This window comes from Pan troglodytes, chromosome 2 (genome assembly GCF_028858775.2).
Source record: "Pan troglodytes isolate AG18354 chromosome 2, NHGRI_mPanTro3-v2.0_pri, whole genome shotgun sequence".
NCBI classification, from domain to species: Eukaryota; Metazoa; Chordata; class Mammalia; order Primates; family Hominidae; genus Pan; species Pan troglodytes.
Genome location: NC_086015.1, coordinates 174,989,501 through 175,009,442, shown reverse-complemented (window position 1 = coordinate 175,009,442; position 19,942 = coordinate 174,989,501). Strand labels below are relative to the sequence as shown.

The following is a 19,942-nucleotide window of genomic DNA, read 5'->3' as shown; positions in this document are numbered from 1 at the left end:
TGAGGCCTTGGACAGTCGCAAGGACTTACACGCCCCTTTGTGTTTATCAAAGTCATCAAACCTTTCATGTCTCTTTCAAGCATTTCTCTCTGTGGTTGTGGTTGGGTACCAATTGACAGAACATTCACACACCTTCACTGTGTGAACTTTAACAAGATGACCTGGATTCTACCGAAACAAGGCAACACAGGGAGGAAAGAAATAATGGATGTGGTGGTTCCTTAGGGGGTGCTTGATTCATTTCTGAAAACATATTTTTCAACGTATAGAAAAAAACTCTTAGAAGTGAATATTTTTCATTATAATATTGACTGATACGTATGGATCTTAAAAACAATAGTTGACTCTGTTCCACAGTTCATGACAGTACAAATACAAAATGACCACTTTTCCAAATCTTTTTGTAAACCATCACTTTTGTTTACAAACTTTCATGACTCTTGAATTTTCTGATATGCACAAAATTTACATTAAAAATGTTAATTTTCAGGGTGACACTTAAAAGTGCAGCTTTTTAATACACTGTCAATGTTTTGCTTATATAAGAAAAAAGAATTGTGAATGAATAGTAACATATTTTGTATTATAATTTTTAATGAAATGTTTAGGATATTGCTTATCACTTTCTGCATGTGGGGAATCTAACAACATAACTGTATGGGGGTAAATGAAATATAGAATCATTATGTAGAATTCTGTATTTGGACAAATTATCTGCTTTTCCTTTTAAGAAAGTTGTGCGTTTTCTGAAATTTTAGTAAGCAATATACTTATTTCACTGCTGGAAATTGTGCCTAATATAGCAGAGATTTCTACATGGTAGCAAAGGGTTGCTCAGGCTGTGCGTGTGCCTCATGGGCTTGGCGCAGTGGTGTATTTAATAATACAGAACATCGTGTCCTGTTACATCAGCCACGCATCCTCGCTAATGAAACACAATCTGCCGCCATTATGGTGTCAACTCATCCAAAAACACTCCCCAAGGAAATGTTGCTTATTAAATTTACCTAGAACTCTCACCCAAATTAGTGTTGCATTTTATGCAGATGGGGAAACTGAGACTGTCAAGAAGTGACTCTAAGAGAATCTTGTGCTAGGAGGAGAATCTTTTGCAAAATACAGTATGATTCTTAAACTTCACTGGCCATCAGATTTCTTGGGGTATGTGTTAAAAACGCACACTCTGTGCCTCTGACTCCAGAGTTTCTGACATAATAGGGGTCAGATGGCACCCAGAAATCTGGCTTCACAAGAACCCTGTATGATTTTGACATCACTGGTCTACTCTAAGAAATATAGTTTTGTTGGCCCTGTACCCAGCTGAGAAGGCACACACTAAGAAGTTGTGTCCTGAGCAAGATGGGAAAGGCTAAACTCTAAAGCCGGAGAAGCTTGCTTTTGAACCCAGCTCATCTCTGTTTTCAATTCATTTCTCTCTCCCCAGGCACTTCAGGTGGCCTCACTGTTGAATCTTCATGGAGGTGACTTACCAAGCCCCTCATATATTTTTTCCCTTTCTCCCTCCCCTCCGTCCCACATTAAACGTCTGTGTTATGCCTAAGGTGACAGCCAGATGTCTGATGAACGGCCCATGTTGAGGGGTCGTGACTGCCAGCACTTCAGAAGTGTGTGGTGCTCCTAGGCATGCATTCTTTTTAGCAAAGGGCTCCAGAAAGTATGGATGTTTGCCACAAGGAAGAAATCTCAAATACTAAACTTCCAGATGCCCTGGCAGTACAGTGGGGGAGGTGATTTTGGTTTGCTTCCCTCAACTCTTGGCAGGCCTCCTTGTAAAATCAACTCTGTTCCTAAGAACGCACAGGATTTCCTTTGCAGACTTGCGTAGAAGTTGAAGAGGACAGAACTGACCACAAAAGGCATCAAGAGTGCCAAATTTTTGTATTCCAGCTTTGCTGGTTGGGGTGGATAGTATCAACCTGAAAAAAAAAAATTGGCTAACACTATCCAAATTCATTTGACCCCAATATGATACTAATCTAAATCATAAAGCCAGCATGAGAGTTTGCAGTGGGAAGTATCTCTTTCCAAAGGGAAGCTGTTCAACCCACGAAGGATCAGCATCAGCTGTAGGAGTTTAGAATCAGGTCACTTCTGGTCTTCTCCCAGAGGCCCTACTCCAACTCTCCTGGAGGCCAGAGCCATGCACTTTACCGTAGAGTAGGGAAGTACACTGACACACAGTAAGCCTCTATTACTATCATATCATTAGTGGTATTATTAGCCCTTCTGGAAAAAGTTAGAAAGCTGAACTTGATGTTGGGGTACTTCAACCTCTTTGTTGGGGTAGGAATGGAAACACTGGGAGAATTTCTTCTATGTATTTTCAAGCCATAGTGCATCTGAATTATGGGTTAGAAGCCAATTTAAGGTATCTGTATTCAACTATTAAAAATATTAAATATATTATTACATCAATTTCCTCCAAAAGTTCTTAGTCTTTGTCTCTACTAGTACTTTTTATTGTGTAAAATTTAATTAGATAAAATAAAGCAAATTGTCAAATTCAATCCTACATTGTAAACTGCAGAATAACATTGCAAAGCATTATGCAGATGTTTAGGGTTAAAATTCAAGGTTTGACCTGATGAGGTGGCTTATGCCTGCAATCCCAATAGTCTGGGAGGCTGAAGCGGGCAGATGACTTGAGCCCAGGAGTTCAAGACCAGCCTGAGCAACATGGTGAAACCTTGTCTCTACAAAAGATAAAAAAAATTAGTTGGACATGGTGGCTCACACCTATGGTCTCAGTTACTCAGGAGGCTGAGGTGGGAGGATCACTTCAGCACAAGAGGCAGAAGTTGCAGTGAGCTGAGATCATGCTATTGCACTCCATCCAGCCTTGGTGACAGAGCGAGACCCCGTCTCAAAAAAAAAGAATAAGTAAAATAAAATAAAATTCAAAAATTCAAAGTTGGTTTATCTTAGCATATGTCTTCCCAGGGGAAAAAATACTATATTCTCATGACCTCTTAAACTTAGAATCAGGTAAAGGGATGCAGATTCATTATTCATAAAAAGTTCAGTGTTTCTTATCACTTTATGTTAAAAATGTATTTTATTTTATTTTATTTTATTCCAGCTTTAATGAGGTATATTTGACAAATAATGTTATATAAATTATAAGTGTATATTGTGATGATCATGTGTATATATATGAAATGTGAAATGTTTATCACAGTCAAGTCAGTTAACACATCCGAGACCTCACGTATTTACCTTTTGTGGTATGTGTGGTGAGAACATTTAAGATCTACTCTCTTAGCAAATTTCAAGTGTACAATACATTGTTGTTAAATAGTCATCATGCTGTACATTAGATTCCTAGAACTTACTCAACTTATAACAGAAAATTTGTACCCATTGACCAATTTCTCTCCATTTCCTTCACCCCTCAGCCTTTGGCAACAACCATACTACTCTCTATTTCTGTGAGTTTAACTTTTTAAGATTCCACATATAACTGAGATAATACAGTATTTATCCTTCTCTGTCTGACTTATTTCACTTAGCATAATCCCCTCAAGTTTCATCCATGTTGTTGCAAATGGCATGATTTCCTCATGTTTTTAAGGCTGAGTAGTATTTCATTGTGTGTATTTTCTTTATCTGTTCATCTGTGGATGAACACTTGGATTGTCTCCATGTCTTGTCTATTGTGGATAATACTGCAGTGAACATGAGAGTGGAGATGTCGCCTTGGCATATGTTTTTGTTTTCCTCAGTTATATACCCAGAAGTAGCATTGCTGGATATGTAGTATTTCTATTTTTAATTTTTGGAGGAGCCTCCACACTGTTTTCTTTTTTTTATTATACTCTAAGTTCTAGGGTACATTTGCACAATGTGCAGGTTTGTTACATAGGTATATATGTGCCATGTTGGTTTGCCACACCCATCAACTCATCATCTACATTAGGAATTTCTCCTAATGCTATCCCTCCCCCAGCCTCCCACCCACTGAAAGGCCCCAGTGTGTGATGTTCTCCACCCTGCCACCCTGTGTCCAAGTGTTCCCATTGTTCAATTCCCACCTATGAGTGAGAACATGCGATGTTTGGTTTTCTGTCCTTGTGACAGTTTGCGGAGAATGATGGTTTCCAGCTTCATCTATGTCCCTGCAAAGGACATGAACTCATCCTTTTTTATGGCTGCATAGTATTCCATGGTGTATATGTGCCACATTTTCTTAATCCAATCTATCATTGATGGATATTTGGGTTGGTTCCAAGTCTTTGCTATTGTGAATAGTGCCGCAGTAAACATACGTGTGCATGTGTCTTTATAGTAGCATGATTTGGGATTATGTGTGTCTGTTGGCTTCATAAATGTCTTCTTTTGAGAAGTGTCCATATCCTTTGCCTACTTTTTGATGTGGTTGTTTGTTTTTTTCTTGTAAATTTGTTTAAGTTCTTTGTAGATTCTGGATATTAGCTGTTTGTCAGATGGGTAGATTGGAAAAATTTTCTCCCGTTCTGTAGGTTGCCTGTTCACTCTGATGATAGTTTCTTTTGCCATGCAGTAGCCCTTTAGTTTAATTAGATACCATTTGTCTATTTTGGCTTTTGTTGCCATTGCTTTTGGTGTTTTAGTCATGAAGTCTTTGCCCATGCCTATGTCCTGAATGGTATTGCCTAGGTTTTCTTCTAGGGTTTTTATGGTTTTAGGTCTTACATTTAAGTCTTTAATCCATCTTGAGTTAATTTTTATATAAGGTGTAAGGAAGGGATCCAGTTTCAGCTTTCTACGTATGGCTAACCAGTTTTCCCAGCACCATTTATTAAAAAGGGAATCCTTTCCCCATTTCTTGTTTTTGTCAGGTTTGTCAAAGATCAGATGGTTGTATATGTGTGGTGTTATTTCTGAGGCCTCTGTTCTGTTCCATTGGTCTATATATCTGTTTTGGCACCAGTACCATGCTGTTTTGGTTACTGTAGCCTTGTAATATAGTTTGAAGTTGAGTAGCATGATGCCTCCAGCTTTGTTCTTTTTGCTTAGGATTGTCTTGGGTATGCGGGCTCTTTTTTGGTTCCATATGAACTTTCGTTTTTTCCAATTCTGTGAAGAAAGTCATTGGTAGCTTGATGGGATGGCATTGAATCTATAAATTACCTTGGGCAGTACCTCCATGCTGTTTTCAATAATGGCTATGCCAATTTATATTCCCACCAATGGTGCACAAGGATTCCCTTTTCTCCACATCCTCACCAACACTTGTTATCTCTTACCCTGTTGATAATAGTCATTTTAACAGGTGTGAAGTGATATTTCATTGTGGTTTTGATTTGCATTTCCCTAATAATTTGTAATGTTAAAGAGCTTCTCAACACCTTTTCATGTACCTGTTGGCCACCTGTATGTCTTCTTTGAAAAAATGTCTATGCAGGTCATTTGCCCATTTTAAAATCAGATTATTTATTTCTTGCTATTGAGTTGTATGAGTTCCTTATATATTTTGGATATTAATCCCTTGTCGTGTATATGGTTTGAAAATGTTTTCTCCCATTCTGTAAGCTGCTTTTTCATTTTGTTGATTGTTTTCTTTGCTGTGCAGAAGCTTTTTAGTTTGATGTAGTCCCACTGTTTATTTCTGCTTTGGTAGCATGTGCTTTTCATGTCATATCCAAAAAAAGCAGTGCTAAGACAAATGTCAACGGAGCTTTATCCCTATGTTTTCTTTCAGTAGTTTTACAGCTTTAGGTCTTACATTTAAATCTTTAATCCATTTTAAGTTAATTTCTGTGACTGGCCTAAGATCCGGGTCCTAGTTCATTCTTTTGCATGTAGATATCCAATTTTCCTAACACCATTTATTAAAAAGGCTATTATTCCTCATTATGCATTCCTGACACCCTTGTCAAATATTACTTGATTGCATGTGTGTGAGTTTTTTTTTATGTAAACCATTTTTATTTTTTCATGGAACTCTTTTGGGCACCATTATTTCCGTTAGCATAGAGGTAGCTTCAGTTAATATTCTATAACAAGGCAGTAAATGCCCCATCAAGTGGAAATTCTCTAGTTCAGTTGTTGTTATAGAAAAATACTCACAGTCTTTTGCCATCAGCCCCGATGAATGCTCCACACAAAGGGCTATGCAGTGACTAATTCATCTAGACTAGCACTCCAGGTACTACCCTATACTTTGTGGGCTTAGGTGATTTTACTAGTTCCCATTTAGCATGTTTAATTAACATTTCCTAAAAGAGCAGATTTACATGCCTTCAGCTTCATAGTACTAGAAAGGGGAAACATCCCAGTCAGATGCAGTACCCATTTTAATAAGACATTTAGGTAAAGGAGTTCAAGTACCTTACATAAAGCTTGTTTAAACATCCTAAATTTTATAATTCTGTTAATCTGTGTGCTTTTATATTCTGGTCCCAGGCCTTTTCTACCCCCAGACCATTTTACCTTTTATGGTGAAAAAGGGTTTGGGTTCCCAGCAGGGAGTTGCTTCTGTAAGACATATGAGAGACAGCAAATTTGGTAAGGCTTCTTAAATAGTCCTATGATTCTGTGGGAGGGGCACCCACGTAAAAGGGGTCCACTTAGCTCCCAAATTTACCATGACCTGGCTAATGGGTGTATTTGTTGGGAGGATATCCCAGTCATCATAAAGCCAGTCCAATATGGCTTGCATATGAAGGATATTAACTGCTTCACCTGGGGTGGTTCATTTGGTATTTTATAGGGAGAGTTGGGCAGTCCTCTTCTCAGGGCAAGCAGCCCTTACAGTGTCACTTATCCAGTTTACTAGGCTGATTGTTCTCTTAGGAATAACTTCCTATGCATTTGGATTGCATATACTTATTAGTGATTAGTAGTGAGCTGTGAGTCTTGCATGAACCCAAACAAGCTCTTAAATTCTGTAGCATTTAAATTTAAGAATTTTGTCCTTAAAATGGTTATTTTTATAATTCACTAAAGATTTTTTAAGAAGCTGATGATACCAATCTATGAAATGGAACAATTCCCTTACATTATACATTCTGCTTTTTAATGGTTACTTGGTTTTAGCCTTTCTCCATATTGACTATTTTTTTTGGTAATCACAGGGCTCAGAGTTAACTTTTGTTGCACTGGCCTAATTGTTCCCTTTATTTAGTTTTATTTGTATACTTTTTCCTTCATTTTAAAGCAACCATTAAATAGTTTTTAACTAGTGGAAAAAACTATTTTCCTTTTTTAAAGCAAAATCAACATCTTTGTGTTTCACAAACTTTACCAAAAATGTATTTTATGCTCCCACTATTTTAACTTTTAATAATTCAAATTTCCAGTGAAAATAAAAACCAAGGGTTTAACATGACTTTAAGATTTTAAATTACTGGAGAGAGTTTTGAGATTAAATTTACCAAATTAATTTTATCACAGATTACTAAGATTATGGGAATTAAACGACATCTGAGCTAACTTCTACCAGTCCAATGGGCACTTTTATTCTGCATGCCTGTTATATCTGTATGCTTTTATGTGTCATGTGGAAATGATATTTCACTACCAAACTGCATGAAAGAGCTCTAATCAAGTAGCTTTTAAAAAGCTACTTGATTACCACTGTATCCTTTATGCTTTTGATATCCAGGTCTGGCACATAATAGGTACTCAATAATTGTTTTTTAATTAATAAATAGAAATACCTGGCTAATTTTTTTGTGTATTTTTAGTAGAGACGGGGTTTCACCATGCTGGCCAGGCTAGTTTTGAACTCCTGACCTCAAGTGACCTGCCTGTATCAGCCTCCCAAAGTGCTAGGATTACAGGTATGAGCTACCGTGCCCAGCCTCAAAGGATATTTTATTTGCTTGTTTAAAAAGAAATTCCCTTTCCTACTTTAGATAATTAATAAAAGTTACAGGAGCCATCAAAAGGTGAAGGAGAGAGCTATTATCCAAGGCCTTTTCGAAGAGAAAGAGCTGAATTTTTGAGATATCAATCTGAAGAATGTCAAAGAGATAGGTCACAGAATTTAAAAATTAAAAACTTCTTGCATTAAAAATAAGTCAATATTTGTAATAAAATCTTGTTTTAACTAATTAGTTTTGTATTAGTGTATTTTTTAATATTAAAGACCTGTCTCTAGAAAGACTATTATGATTTCTTCTTAATCATAGCCAACTGAATGACACAACCCCTTTTTTAAAAAAAATTTCTTTTTACTAACCTTATTATGACTTACATAGACTATTCACATGCTTAGACTTTCTGTTTTGTCCTAAATATCCCTCTTTCTTGAACAACAAAGCCATTTTATTTTAGGACAAAAATTCACATGTGGGTTTATTTCTGAGCTCTATGTCCTGTTCCATTGGTCTATTGTCTGTTTTTATGCTAGTGCCTTACTGTTTTGATTGCTATAGCTTTGTAATATAGTTTAAAATCAGGAACTGTGATGTCTCCAGCTTTGTTCTTTCTCAAGATTGCTTTGGCTATGTGTGGTCTTTTGTAGATCTATGCACATTTAAGATTATGTGTTCTATTTCTGTGAAAAATGCCATTGAACTTTTGATAGGAATTGCCCTGAGTCTATAGATTGCTTTGGGTAGAATGGACATTTTAACAACATTAATTCTCCTGATTTATGATTATGGGATACCTTTTTATTTATTTGTGTGTTCAATTTCTTTCATTAATATTTTATAGTTTTTAGTATACAGATCTTTCACATTCTTGGTTAAATTTATCTTAAGTATTTTATTCTTTTTGATGATGTTGTAAATAGGATTGTTTGTTGTTAGTGTGTAGAAACACAGCTGATTTTTGTATGTTGAACTTGCATCCTGCAGCTTTACTGAATTTATCAGTTCTAACATTGTTTTTATGGAGTCTTTAGGGTATATATATATAAGGTCATGTCATCTGCAAACAGAGTCAATTTTGCTTCTTTCTTTCTGATTTGGATTTTTAAAATTTCTTTTTCTTGCCTAATTGCTCTGGCTAGGACTTCCAGTACTATGTTGAATAGAAGTAATGAGAGTGGGCACCCTTGTCTTGTTCGTATGAATAATTTTCAAAATTGTGGATTGACATAAAAATTGGCTGGTGCTACCTACGGCCATAACTTCAGTTATAATGTCAACATATTTCCATTTATTAATTCAAAAACAATTATTCAGTACCTATTATGTGCCAGACCTGGATATCAAAAGCATATGGGATACAATGGTAAATAACAGAGAAAGATCAACTGTTCACATACCAGACTTTCCATTTTAGCGTACAAGATGGAACAAGAACCTGCTTCCCCTTTGTTGAAACTTACATTTATGTGTCCATTCTGGATAAGTCTTGCAGAAAGTTTGATGAACACTGTCAAGGATGTACAGAGTAGGGTAAAGCTTAGGCACAGGTCGAGGGCTTGAAGTGTCAGGTGGTACTCTTCGTAGTGTGGTGGGTCCACACAGGCTAATGGGAATTTTGCATATGGATAAGGAAAGGTAACTGCATAGCCAAGGTAATTAGTCCCTGCAATCCCTGAAAATGAATAGAAGCAATATGGGCCCAGGAGAGCAGATTCCAAGGCTATTGCAAAATGAAGTGGACATCCCATAATGCTCAGAATCACAAAGGTGAAAGTAGCTTCCCACTGAAAATAAAGCAAAAATAAATTGTTACTTTGGGAACAAAATATTTCAAAAGCTTCTTAGCAATGTGAAGAAAATAAAAGAGATGCTGGCTATGAATCTCTCCTATTGGAAAATGAGGGAGAAATCAATCACGACTCTCTCTTTATATTTTCATTTTCCCTTAAAAATGTCCCTTGTATTTTCATTTTCTTTTTTTTTTCACTTTTTAAGTACCAGGATACATGTGCAAGATGTGCAGGTTTGTCACATAGGTTAACATGTGCCACAGCGATTTGCTGCACAGATCAACCTATCACGTAGGTATTAAGCCCAGCACCCATTAGCTATTCTTCCTGATGCTCTCCCTCCTGCCGCCTTTCATTTTCAATCTACACCAGAGGAGAATAATATATCAGCCAACTGGGGCAAAATTTAAATTAGTTCAATTCAACAAACGTTTAATTATGTGTTTCCCATCACATGGAAGCAACTAGTCTGGGTTGGGAAAAACAAAGAGTGAACAAAATCCCTGCTCAAGGTTCTTGCTACTCAGCTACTCAGGATGTGGTCCATCATTCAGTAGCACTGATATCCCCTGGGAGCCTGGCAGACATGCAGAATCTCAGGCCTCACCCAGATCTACTGAATCAGAATCTGCATTTTAACCAGATCTCTAGTTGATTTACATGTACATTAAAGTTTGAGAAGCCCTGTGTTAGCCATGGCAATAAAATTTATAATCAGATAATGTAGTCTTTTTGTATCATGGGATTATCTGGTTTTATGCAGTTGAAATGCAAGATAGCATAGACTTTTCATCCTTTTTTAGAAGGAGAGGTACCAAGAAGATTGGAAGGAGATTCCAGATTAAGGAGTTGAGAATTAAAAATATATTACTAAAAGCAGAGAAGCCTATAGATCCATTTCTTCAAAATGAAATTTAGGAGCACTAACACAGGCTCTGTCCTCCCCAGATACAATAATCATCACAGGAACTTGTAGAAAATATTTGGAGCAGGGATCAGATAAAAATTATTCGGGGCTGGGTGCAGTAGCTAATGCCTGTAATCCCAGCATTTTGGGAGACTGATGTGGGTGGATCACCTGAGGTCAGGAGTTTGAGACCAGCCTGGCCAACATGGCGAAACCCTGTCTCTACTAGAAATACAAAAATTAGCTGGGCATGGTGGCGTGCACCTGTAGTCCCAGCTACTTGGGAGGCTGAGGCAGGAGAATCACTTGAACCTGGGAGGTGGAGGTTGTAGTGAGCCGAGATCATGCCACTGCACTCCAGCCTGGGGGACAGAGTAAAACTCTGTCTCAAAAAAAAAAAAATCTTTTAAAACAGAGTTTATTTCTGAAATCCATTGTAGTAAGGCATCAATTAGACCAAATTCAATTCTAATTGGAAATCATATTTTTTATGTTCCATCCTGAACTTAATAGTGATTTGACCTTCAAAGCCATTCTACCATCCTACTTGGCATCGGTATATTTACCAGGTACCTCTGGGTCCACTCTCTGTAAGCCAACAGTAGAAGCACACCAGTTGTGATGGCCTGTGACAAGAAAATGGAAAAATAAACATCCACCACAGAAGGTACCTCTGGAAAGAATTCAATCTGTCTCACAGTTTGACAACTTTATCATGAACTTGAAGGAACAGAAAATGACTCAGTGGATTTATGGCTCTGATTTCCTCCTCATCCGTGGAAAAAAACTGTGATGATGAGGAAAGTAAGCCATTAGTGTCATAAAGACATGATTCATACAAGTTCATTTTTTGATTCTCTATGTTGCCTTTGCCATCAGAATCATCGCCTCCACTACTGTAAGGTGTCACCACGATAATAGCTTGGCTTTATAACCCTTGCCATACATTTTATTTTGATTAATTGTCTATTGTTCACCTTTCTCACAAACTGAAGAAACTGTAAATGGAAGGAACCAGAATGGAAACTTGTCACAAAACCCTGAAGCGACTTTCTCTTTTGCTATTTGCTTTCTTTTGAGATTCCATAGCCTCAGCCTGCTGGTGGGATGCAAATACACGATCCCCTTTTCTCAAATAACAAAGATTATCATCAGAATGAATGCATGATGTGGCATTTATTGTTCTGGGTACAGTGGTGTCCAGGCTTTCAAAAGAGAGTTTTTCTTTATAGTCTCTGTTGAAGGAAAAAGGCCCAAAGTGTGGAATGAAAATAGTTAAACAAAAGAGGGAAGAGTGTCACCAGAATTTAGCAGCGGATAATGAAAAAAATATATTCCTGGCTCTTTGATTCAGCAACGGATCTGATGGAGGAGACCTTTGTGGTCACTGAGACTGGAAATAGCTTATTCTTAATCCGCATATATCATTTGTTCTTGGTTAATGGCTCTTTTGAGGTTGAGCGAGAAAGAGGAAGAGATGTGCCTAAAATAAGATATAGAATATGGACAGCTCTAAATATAGTACAAGTTAGCTTTTGACAGAGAAATAAGCATGACTGTATGTACACAATCAACAAAGTTAAGGAGGAAAAAAAATCAGCATTTTTACCCACATGGTTTTGTGGTATGCTGCTTTTGTAGCAGCTGGATGTGGCATATTTATTGTTTTGAGACTTAGCTTTTTCATTTTCCTGGCATATTTTATTTTGAATGTTGGATTTAGAGAATTTGAGAGAGAGGGAAACACACACGTGCGCGCGCGCGCGCGCACACACACACACACTTCTCATGTAGCTGAGCCTACAATTCCAGACTTGGCATCGCCATACCATAAAACTCCCATGGATAAAAACAGAACCATCTGTAGTCAAAAGGGGTTCCTGGCTTGATTCTGCAAGAGGAAAGTTTCCAAGGGACCCTATGGAGGGTGAGCCAGCATAAATAGTACAAGAAAACAAAAGAATTATTAAGAGCAACTGTAACACCGGTGCTGTGGGGTAAGCCTGGGGCTTTCTGTGCTTTGGGAGGCATGGCCCTCAATTGACACATCACTCCTCTGTCAGAGAGAGAAACACTGAAGCCAGATAAGCAAGGGAGACAGGCTCACGCCCCTCTGCTGGTTTAACTCTGAGTAGATAGCTGACATTATCAGATGCTGAGATTCCAGGTTGCCTTAACTACTTTGGCATGAGCTGTTTCTTTCCTTTCAAAAAGTTGAAAAATGCTGCAGAATTTCAGTTGCCTGTTATTTTTGTAGCCGCCAGCTTGAATTTTGCTTTGTTTACATAAAACTTTGAAAAAGATCTTTCATGCAGTAGGCTGAGTATGAATGCCTTCAGTAACTTGTTAAATCCACCCTGCAAATTGAAAGGCAGCTCAAGAGGTTAGCGCACCCATCTTTATTGGTGCTCCCCGCCAGACATGGGAGATAGAATAGGGCTATTTTCCCCAAGATGCGCAGACTTCCCCTTTTCTTTCTTCCATTTCTTCTTGAAAATTATATTTTTAGATAGGGAGGAGAAAAGAATGAAAAAGGAAGAGATTTGAGGGTAGGCAGGACAAGTCAAGGGGAAGAGAAAATGTGAGAGAGGGAGTGTCTGAGGGGGGAATATTTGGCTGAAGAGGAGGCCAGGTTGTGAGGAAGGGGAGAGTGGAGGCTGTGTCTGGCAGTCAGTGGGGAAAGAAGAGAGGGCCCCCATCCTGCACTCGCCTCCCTCAGCTCTCCTTGACATGCTGCTGCCTTGCTTTCTGGGCGCTTCCAGGGATATCAGCTGGGTTTTGCAACAATTGCTGCTAACACTTTGATTGCATGATCATTGTGAACCCTCCCACTAAATCTTTAAATTGCCTAAGTAGAGGACGTAGTTCCCAGAAGTAGATGAATTGAAGGAAGCAGGGAGCCCTCACAATAGAAATAGAAACTTTAAGAGGTATCATATTAATATGGTTAATTTATTCACTTACAAGCATCTGTTATGAGTCTACTGCAAACAAGCAATGTGCTAGGTACTGTGCTGATAAAGTAATAATAAATGTTAACATGTATTGAGTGAGTGTTTAATATATGTCAAACACTTCACATGTGTTAACTCATTTAATCCTCACAATGACCTTATCATGTAGATATCCTCCCACTTTTAAAATGAGGCACAGAAAGGCTAAATAAGATGAACAAGATCCCCAAATAGTAATTGTACAAATAGTGGTTCTGACTGTCGCTGGAATTTACAGTTCAGGTGTAAAAATAAGGCACACACGAGAATGGCTACAACACTAGGCAAGAAGGATGAATGTTTTCTGCATGAGAAGAGCTCAGAGATAAGGTATCACTTACAGGGGAAACATCGATGATAAAGGCACCATGGAGAAATAGGATCTGAAGTGGGTTTAAGGATGCATGTGATTTCAATGGGAGGTGACAGAGGGAGGGCAGCTCAGTCTGTGGGAGCAGCATGTGCAAAGGTGGGGAAGTGGCTGCCATGCTTAGGGAGCAGGGAGTGAGGAGTCCACACTGAAAGGAGGGCCAGTTCTTGGCAGAGAAGAGTAGAAAATCAGGATTGAAAGCCAGGTAATACCAGGGTGAGAAGGACCTCACAATGCAGGCTAGCAAGTCTGAACTTTGTTTAGGGACAATGAAGCAACGTGAAAGCTTTTTGAAGGAGCTGTAGCCTGACTACTGAAGGGGTTTAGAAAGATGAGCCAGTTGTGTGCACACTAGATTGGAATACGGGGAGGCCTAGACATCTCTGTAGAACCCTGGTCTTCAGATTTATTTTTTCAACTCTAGCCACAATAACGAATACATTTTATGTCATAGTTATAAATATTTTTATATCTGACCAAAATAATATGTAACCCTCATTATGCATCATATGCATTATGATGCATATAAAAGATATACAAATTTTGGTCAGATATAAAAAATGTGGTGCATTCTAATATTATCTATTCCATTCCATTCCACTCCACTCCACTCCACTCCACTCCACTCTACTCTGTTCTCTTCTGTTCTGTTCTATTCTATTCTATTCTATGCATTTATTGTAAATACTGCTAGCTACTCAATAGATTGATTTTATAATTCACTAATGGATAGATTCCCACAGTTTGGCTATCAAAGTTACCTAGGCATAAAATCTGAGAAGTGATGGCAAGTGGTAAGGGGGTATAGAGTGAGATGGAAAAGGAAGGAATGCATAGGGGTATGCCTTGTAGGAAAAATTAAAGTTACATGGCAACTGATTAGAGTAGGGCTGGTGTTAGGCTGTAGGGCATTGCTGCCTGCAGTGTGGTCCTAGGACCAGCAGCATGGGCATCCTCTGGGAACTCATTAGACATGCAGACTCTCAGGCCCCACCCCAGACCTGCTATCAAGATCTGCTAATGATTTGTATGCACGTTACAGTTTGAGAAGGGATAGTTTAGAGGAACAGGTTGAGTCAAAATCACTCCAGTATTTGGAATTGAGTTACCAAGACAATGACAGGGAAGTTGGAGAAGAAAAAAAATGGTTTTGGTGACAAGATGATTAATTTGGTTTTAGACAAGTTGGCCTTAAAGCAGCTTAGGATATCTAAGTGGAAAAATGGACCATTGACATAGATTATTTGCTTGATCAAACTTTAGTCAGGTTCCTGAACCTTCTCCTAGGCCCATCTGTGTACTTTCTTGTAAAATCCAGTTTGAGCACAAGAACCCTGCTGCTGATGAGTCAGTTTAGCAAGAACCCCCCCTAGTCTCAATATCTGATCACCCTCTATAACTAGTCAGATTTCTCCTCCTCCCCCATCCCCACAGTGATGTCTGATCACCCTGGCCTGTCTTCAGCAAGAAAACTGGTAGGTCTGTATAGCCAGAATCCCCCTTGCCCCTGATATTTCCTGTTAGTAATTTTCCATCCACTGACTTTTACCCTTATAGCTGCTTCTCAGCTATAAATTCCCATTTGCTCATGCTGTGCTTGGACTAGAACCTTGTTCTATATTGATGTCTCTTTTTCCCTATTGCAATAATCCTGAATAAAATTTGCTTTTATTGCTTTAACTAACTGTTCAGCTCTGGTTTTTCTTTGACACCATCAGGCAGTTGGAAGACATGCAACTGTGGAAGCTGTAACAGACATGCATGGTCATGTAATCAAGCCCCTTCTGTAACCATCAAGGAAGGGGCAGAACTTCCGTTGAGGAAGACTGCAAAACTAAGTCTAGCGTGACCTTTCTTCCAAATTCCCTTCTCTAAGCAGGGCTCTGGGTGCAGCGCTGCGCTTGCCATTGGCCAAGTCACTGGGCTGTCCAGCCCTCAGGGCCTGTGTTTAAACTCATTGCACTCCAGTCTTTTCATCAGAACTTGATCTACAAGCCATGTTTTCTAGAATTAATAGAACTCATTCCTTATGGTATTATGATCTCCTCACTGAATACTTGCTAGCAGCTGATGCTTTTAAATAACCTAGCTCCAAAATTCTAGGAAAATTGCTTGTCATATAAATGTCAAAATGGAACTAGGGAGTCTGAGGACCAATCTATATGAAGTACTTAGAGAGTCTTGAATGAAAGGCTTTGAACAAATTCAAAGTACTGTATCATATACAAAAATCTCTTTCTTACAAGTCCCCAAGGAAATATGGAGTCATCTGTAAAAGGAAATGTTAATATGGTTGAAATGTACAAATCTTGTCACTGGAGGAAGACATACTTTGGAGGCAAGTTAAGAAGTGATTGGTAAGGGAGCTTGTGGAATGAGTCAGAGACTGTTTGAAGTTCACCCTGATCAGACAGAACTGTGGTTCAGTAGGAAACTCACTAGTAAAAAAACATAACGTTCGTCCAAATTTAGACATTATTGAAAGACTGAGCATTTGTATTACTTTCCTTCGCATGAGGATTTTTTCCTGCACTAGTATAATATAAATACCACCCTGACCTTTAGTCCTTGCAACCTAATTGGTATTCAACTGTATAAGAAATTCTGTACCAACAGAACGGAGGGTATGAGATTCATTCACTCATTCAACAATACTTATTGAACAATATTTATTGAACACAGAGTTTGTAATTCCCTTTGTTCCAAGTTCTTCAGATACAGCAGTAAACATAATAGAAAAAACAATCCCTGCCCTTCTACAATATACATTTGTTAGAGGAGAGGGGAATATACAAACAATAAATTGAAAAATTATATAGTATCTTATATGCTAATAAGTGTTATGGGAAAAAAATAGAGCAGGGTATCAGAGATTGGGAACACCAGTTGGGATCAGGGGATTACAATTTTAAATAGTATAATGGGAGCAAACCTCCATAAAAAAGTGATGTTTGATAAAGAATTAATCAAGAATTGAAGGAGACTAGGGAGTGAGCCAAGTTCAGGAAGAGGCTTTAGGCAGAGGGCAGGTAGTGCAAAGGCCCTGAGGCAGAAACACATCATGGCATGTTTGAAAACTGCAAGGAGCCAATGTGATGGGAGAGAAGTGACCTAAGGGAAGAGTGGTAGGAGATGAAGTCCAGGAAGTAACAGGATGGAGAACTCAGCAGGTTACGAGGGAGTAGGATAGGAAAATGAGGCGGGTGACACAGGATTAAGAACAAAGGGCTTGAACAGAGAGTAGGGCACAAATGAAAGGCATAGTATTAACTAGCATTTGAAGAGGGCTTTAAAATTGGCAAAGCTCTTTATTATACAATCTTTGTTTAAATTGTGTGCATTCTCATGTGCATCTTAGTGTTGGACAGTTTTACACGTGGGCTCTTTTTATCTGTAAAATTCCCCATTTTACAGATAAAGGGAATGAGGAACTGGCTGGCTGAGGGTCCTGCTTTTGACCTCCTACCAAGAACATCAAAGTCAGGACTTGAAAACAGGTCCACCTCTCTAAATCCTTTATCTCTGACTCCATTTCCTGATGCTGCCACCTCTGAAATCAAACAGTTACCAATTAACTATGTGCTGGAGACACATCATATCATTTCTCCGGGCCTAACTGGTAAAAATAGATGTTTGGCCTAGAACAATACATTCAATCATCTGTAATCTTAATCAAAATCACCAATATTTGTTTAATGTATTATGTTGCAGTCTGAAAGGATAGGCAAACAGCTGTAACAAAAGAATGTAGGGTTGAACTCTAATCATGATATTGTTAAACTTTGTGAAATCAGAATTTTTTAAAAAATTAAATGAAATAGAAAATATCAGAATATGTTTCACATAGAGGGTAAGTACTATTTTGAGCAACTTTTGTTTTATAGATATATAAACATCTACTATACATGTATATACATAATAGATGTAGATATCTATTTATCTAGAGAGAAGAATGTAGATGTATTTATGTACATTCTGGGTCCTCACCTAAAATATTTTTCTGACTCTGAGTCACCAAAAAAAAGTTTGGAAGCCACTTGAATAAGTGTAACTGCCATCTCTGCATTCCAGTAGAACTTAAACAAATATTTCTTTGAATGAATTGTGGTTTCAGGTAGGTGTTGGAGAAAAGAAGGGAAGATCAAGATTGGGGTGATAGATGCAAAAGAATGTATTGAAAAAGAAAAAAAAACTGAGAAAGAGAAACATAACCCTATGGTTTCCTCATTCCATCGACTCTCCCCATAATCCCACTGGCTTCCATCTATCTGCACACATTCATCAAACCCCACTAGACCAAGTTCCTTTAAGATGAAGACCTTGTTGGATCCTTCATTGTAACTCAACGACATAGGGGGCTATTCATAAATATTTATCTAATAAGTAGATTAAAATGTATATTTCCTGAGGTCTAGTTTTTAGGTGGTATCTCAGTTAAAGTTTTAACTTTTTAAAGATTTAAGATACTATCTCACACAACAGTGGCTACATTTTGTTTGTTTGTTTTGAGATGGAGTCTTGCTCTGTCACCCAGGCTGGAGTGCAGTGGTATGATCTTGGCTCACTGCAAACACTGCCTCCCAGGTTCATGTGATTCTCCTGCCTCAGTCTCCTGAGTAGCTGGGATTACAGGTGCATGCCACCACGTCTAGCTAATTTTTGTATTTTTAGTAGTGATGGGGTTTCACCATGTTGGTCAGGCTGGTCTCGAACTCCTGACCTCGTGATCCGCTCCCCTTGGCTTCCCAAAGTGCTGGGATTACAGGCGTGAGCCACCGTGCCCGGCCGAGTGGCTACATTTTAATAGAAGATTCCTTAAGATCAAAAAGCTTCAATATTGAATTCTCCAGTCTCCAGTGGTGTCAGGCGTCACAGGAATCAATGAGAGAAGGATTTGTTGGACAGGTGGGTCTCTGTAACTTCTCTTAAATCATACCAGCATGGAAGCCAGTTACTCCCAAGACTAGATGTGCCCATTTTTTTTTTGGTTGGAGAGCTAAGGGACCAGGCCAATCGTTTATCTGTGCAATGATTCAATGAGCGCACACGGAGTACTACTTAGTGTCGTACGCTGTACTTGGCACATGTACTTTCCTAGTGAATTGTGAAGTCCATCTTGAATTATTGAATTATTTGAATTATTTTCAAATAATTGAAAATTATTGAGTTATTTTCAGTTCAAACAGTTGCTTGCAACAGAAAGGTGGAAAAACAAATATTTGGGGTTTGTAAATTTTGGGGCCATGTACATCTTAGTGTTTGCAATGGAAGCATTAGTTTGAAAATTATTTTACTTTGTTCTCTATTTTAAAATTACTTTTCAAGGTTTATGTTTTTTTCTAAATTCAAAATTCACATTTCAAAAGATTCTAATTTCTTAGCATATCAAGTTAAGAGGATTAAAATAAAATAACTTTTTAAGAATTTCTTGAGCAGCATGTCATTAAAAATACATAATATACATGTATACATGATAAAACAATATTAAGATCATTTTTATACTTAAAATGCAATTAATAGAAATCAATGTTCCAAGGCGGATTCTGATTTTTTGTGGAATTTTGACTTCTTTGTATTGTTAGAACAATTTAAAAGGATATGTTCTTCTGTTTTCCCTTTCCCTCCCACCTTCTTTTATTTTCTCAATATATTTAATAAACTATTTTCATACCAAAGCTCCATTCCAGATAGGACAAGCAATTCGAACACTCCATCCTGTGAACCAAGGCTTGTAAGAAAAGACAGGGAAGAAAGCAATAACTCCAGAGCATACACTGAGGATCCCCAGAGTAACAAGAATCCGGCCAGCAGCCTGGTAGAGGCCCTTCATTTTCCTTGGTGGCTTGAGGCCTTGGTCTCAAAGATGTTTTGTTACCAAAACATGAGCGTATGACAGGCCTCAGTAAATAGAAGTTTCTTAGAGACAGTAGCCATGACACATACGAACTGTTGATCTACTTGGAAACAAGATTCTATTTGTTTTACCAAAGATGAAATGTACTCAAATAGTCCTTGGCATAAATTTGACACAATAAATTCTAATAACAATTTATTTAAGA

General features: G+C 38.1%; 1 protein-coding gene across 1 annotated transcript; it reads right to left on the bottom strand.

Moving 5' to 3' along the window:
- Nucleotides 1-3,811: 3,811 nt before the first annotated feature.
- On the bottom strand, nucleotides 3,812-19,748 carry TMEM212 (transmembrane protein 212). Its single transcript, XM_063806570.1, has 5 exons — nucleotides 19,555-19,748; nucleotides 11,087-11,146; nucleotides 9,284-9,607; nucleotides 6,433-6,477; nucleotides 3,812-5,076 (listed from the first exon to the last, which is right to left on the bottom strand). The coding sequence occupies exons 1-4, from the start codon at nucleotides 19,711-19,713 to the stop codon at nucleotides 6,436-6,438; spliced, it is 585 nt and encodes a 194-aa protein (XP_063662640.1). The 5' UTR covers nucleotides 19,714-19,748; the 3' UTR covers nucleotides 3,812-5,076; nucleotides 6,433-6,435.
- Between the last annotated feature and the right edge of the window lie 194 nt (nucleotides 19,749-19,942).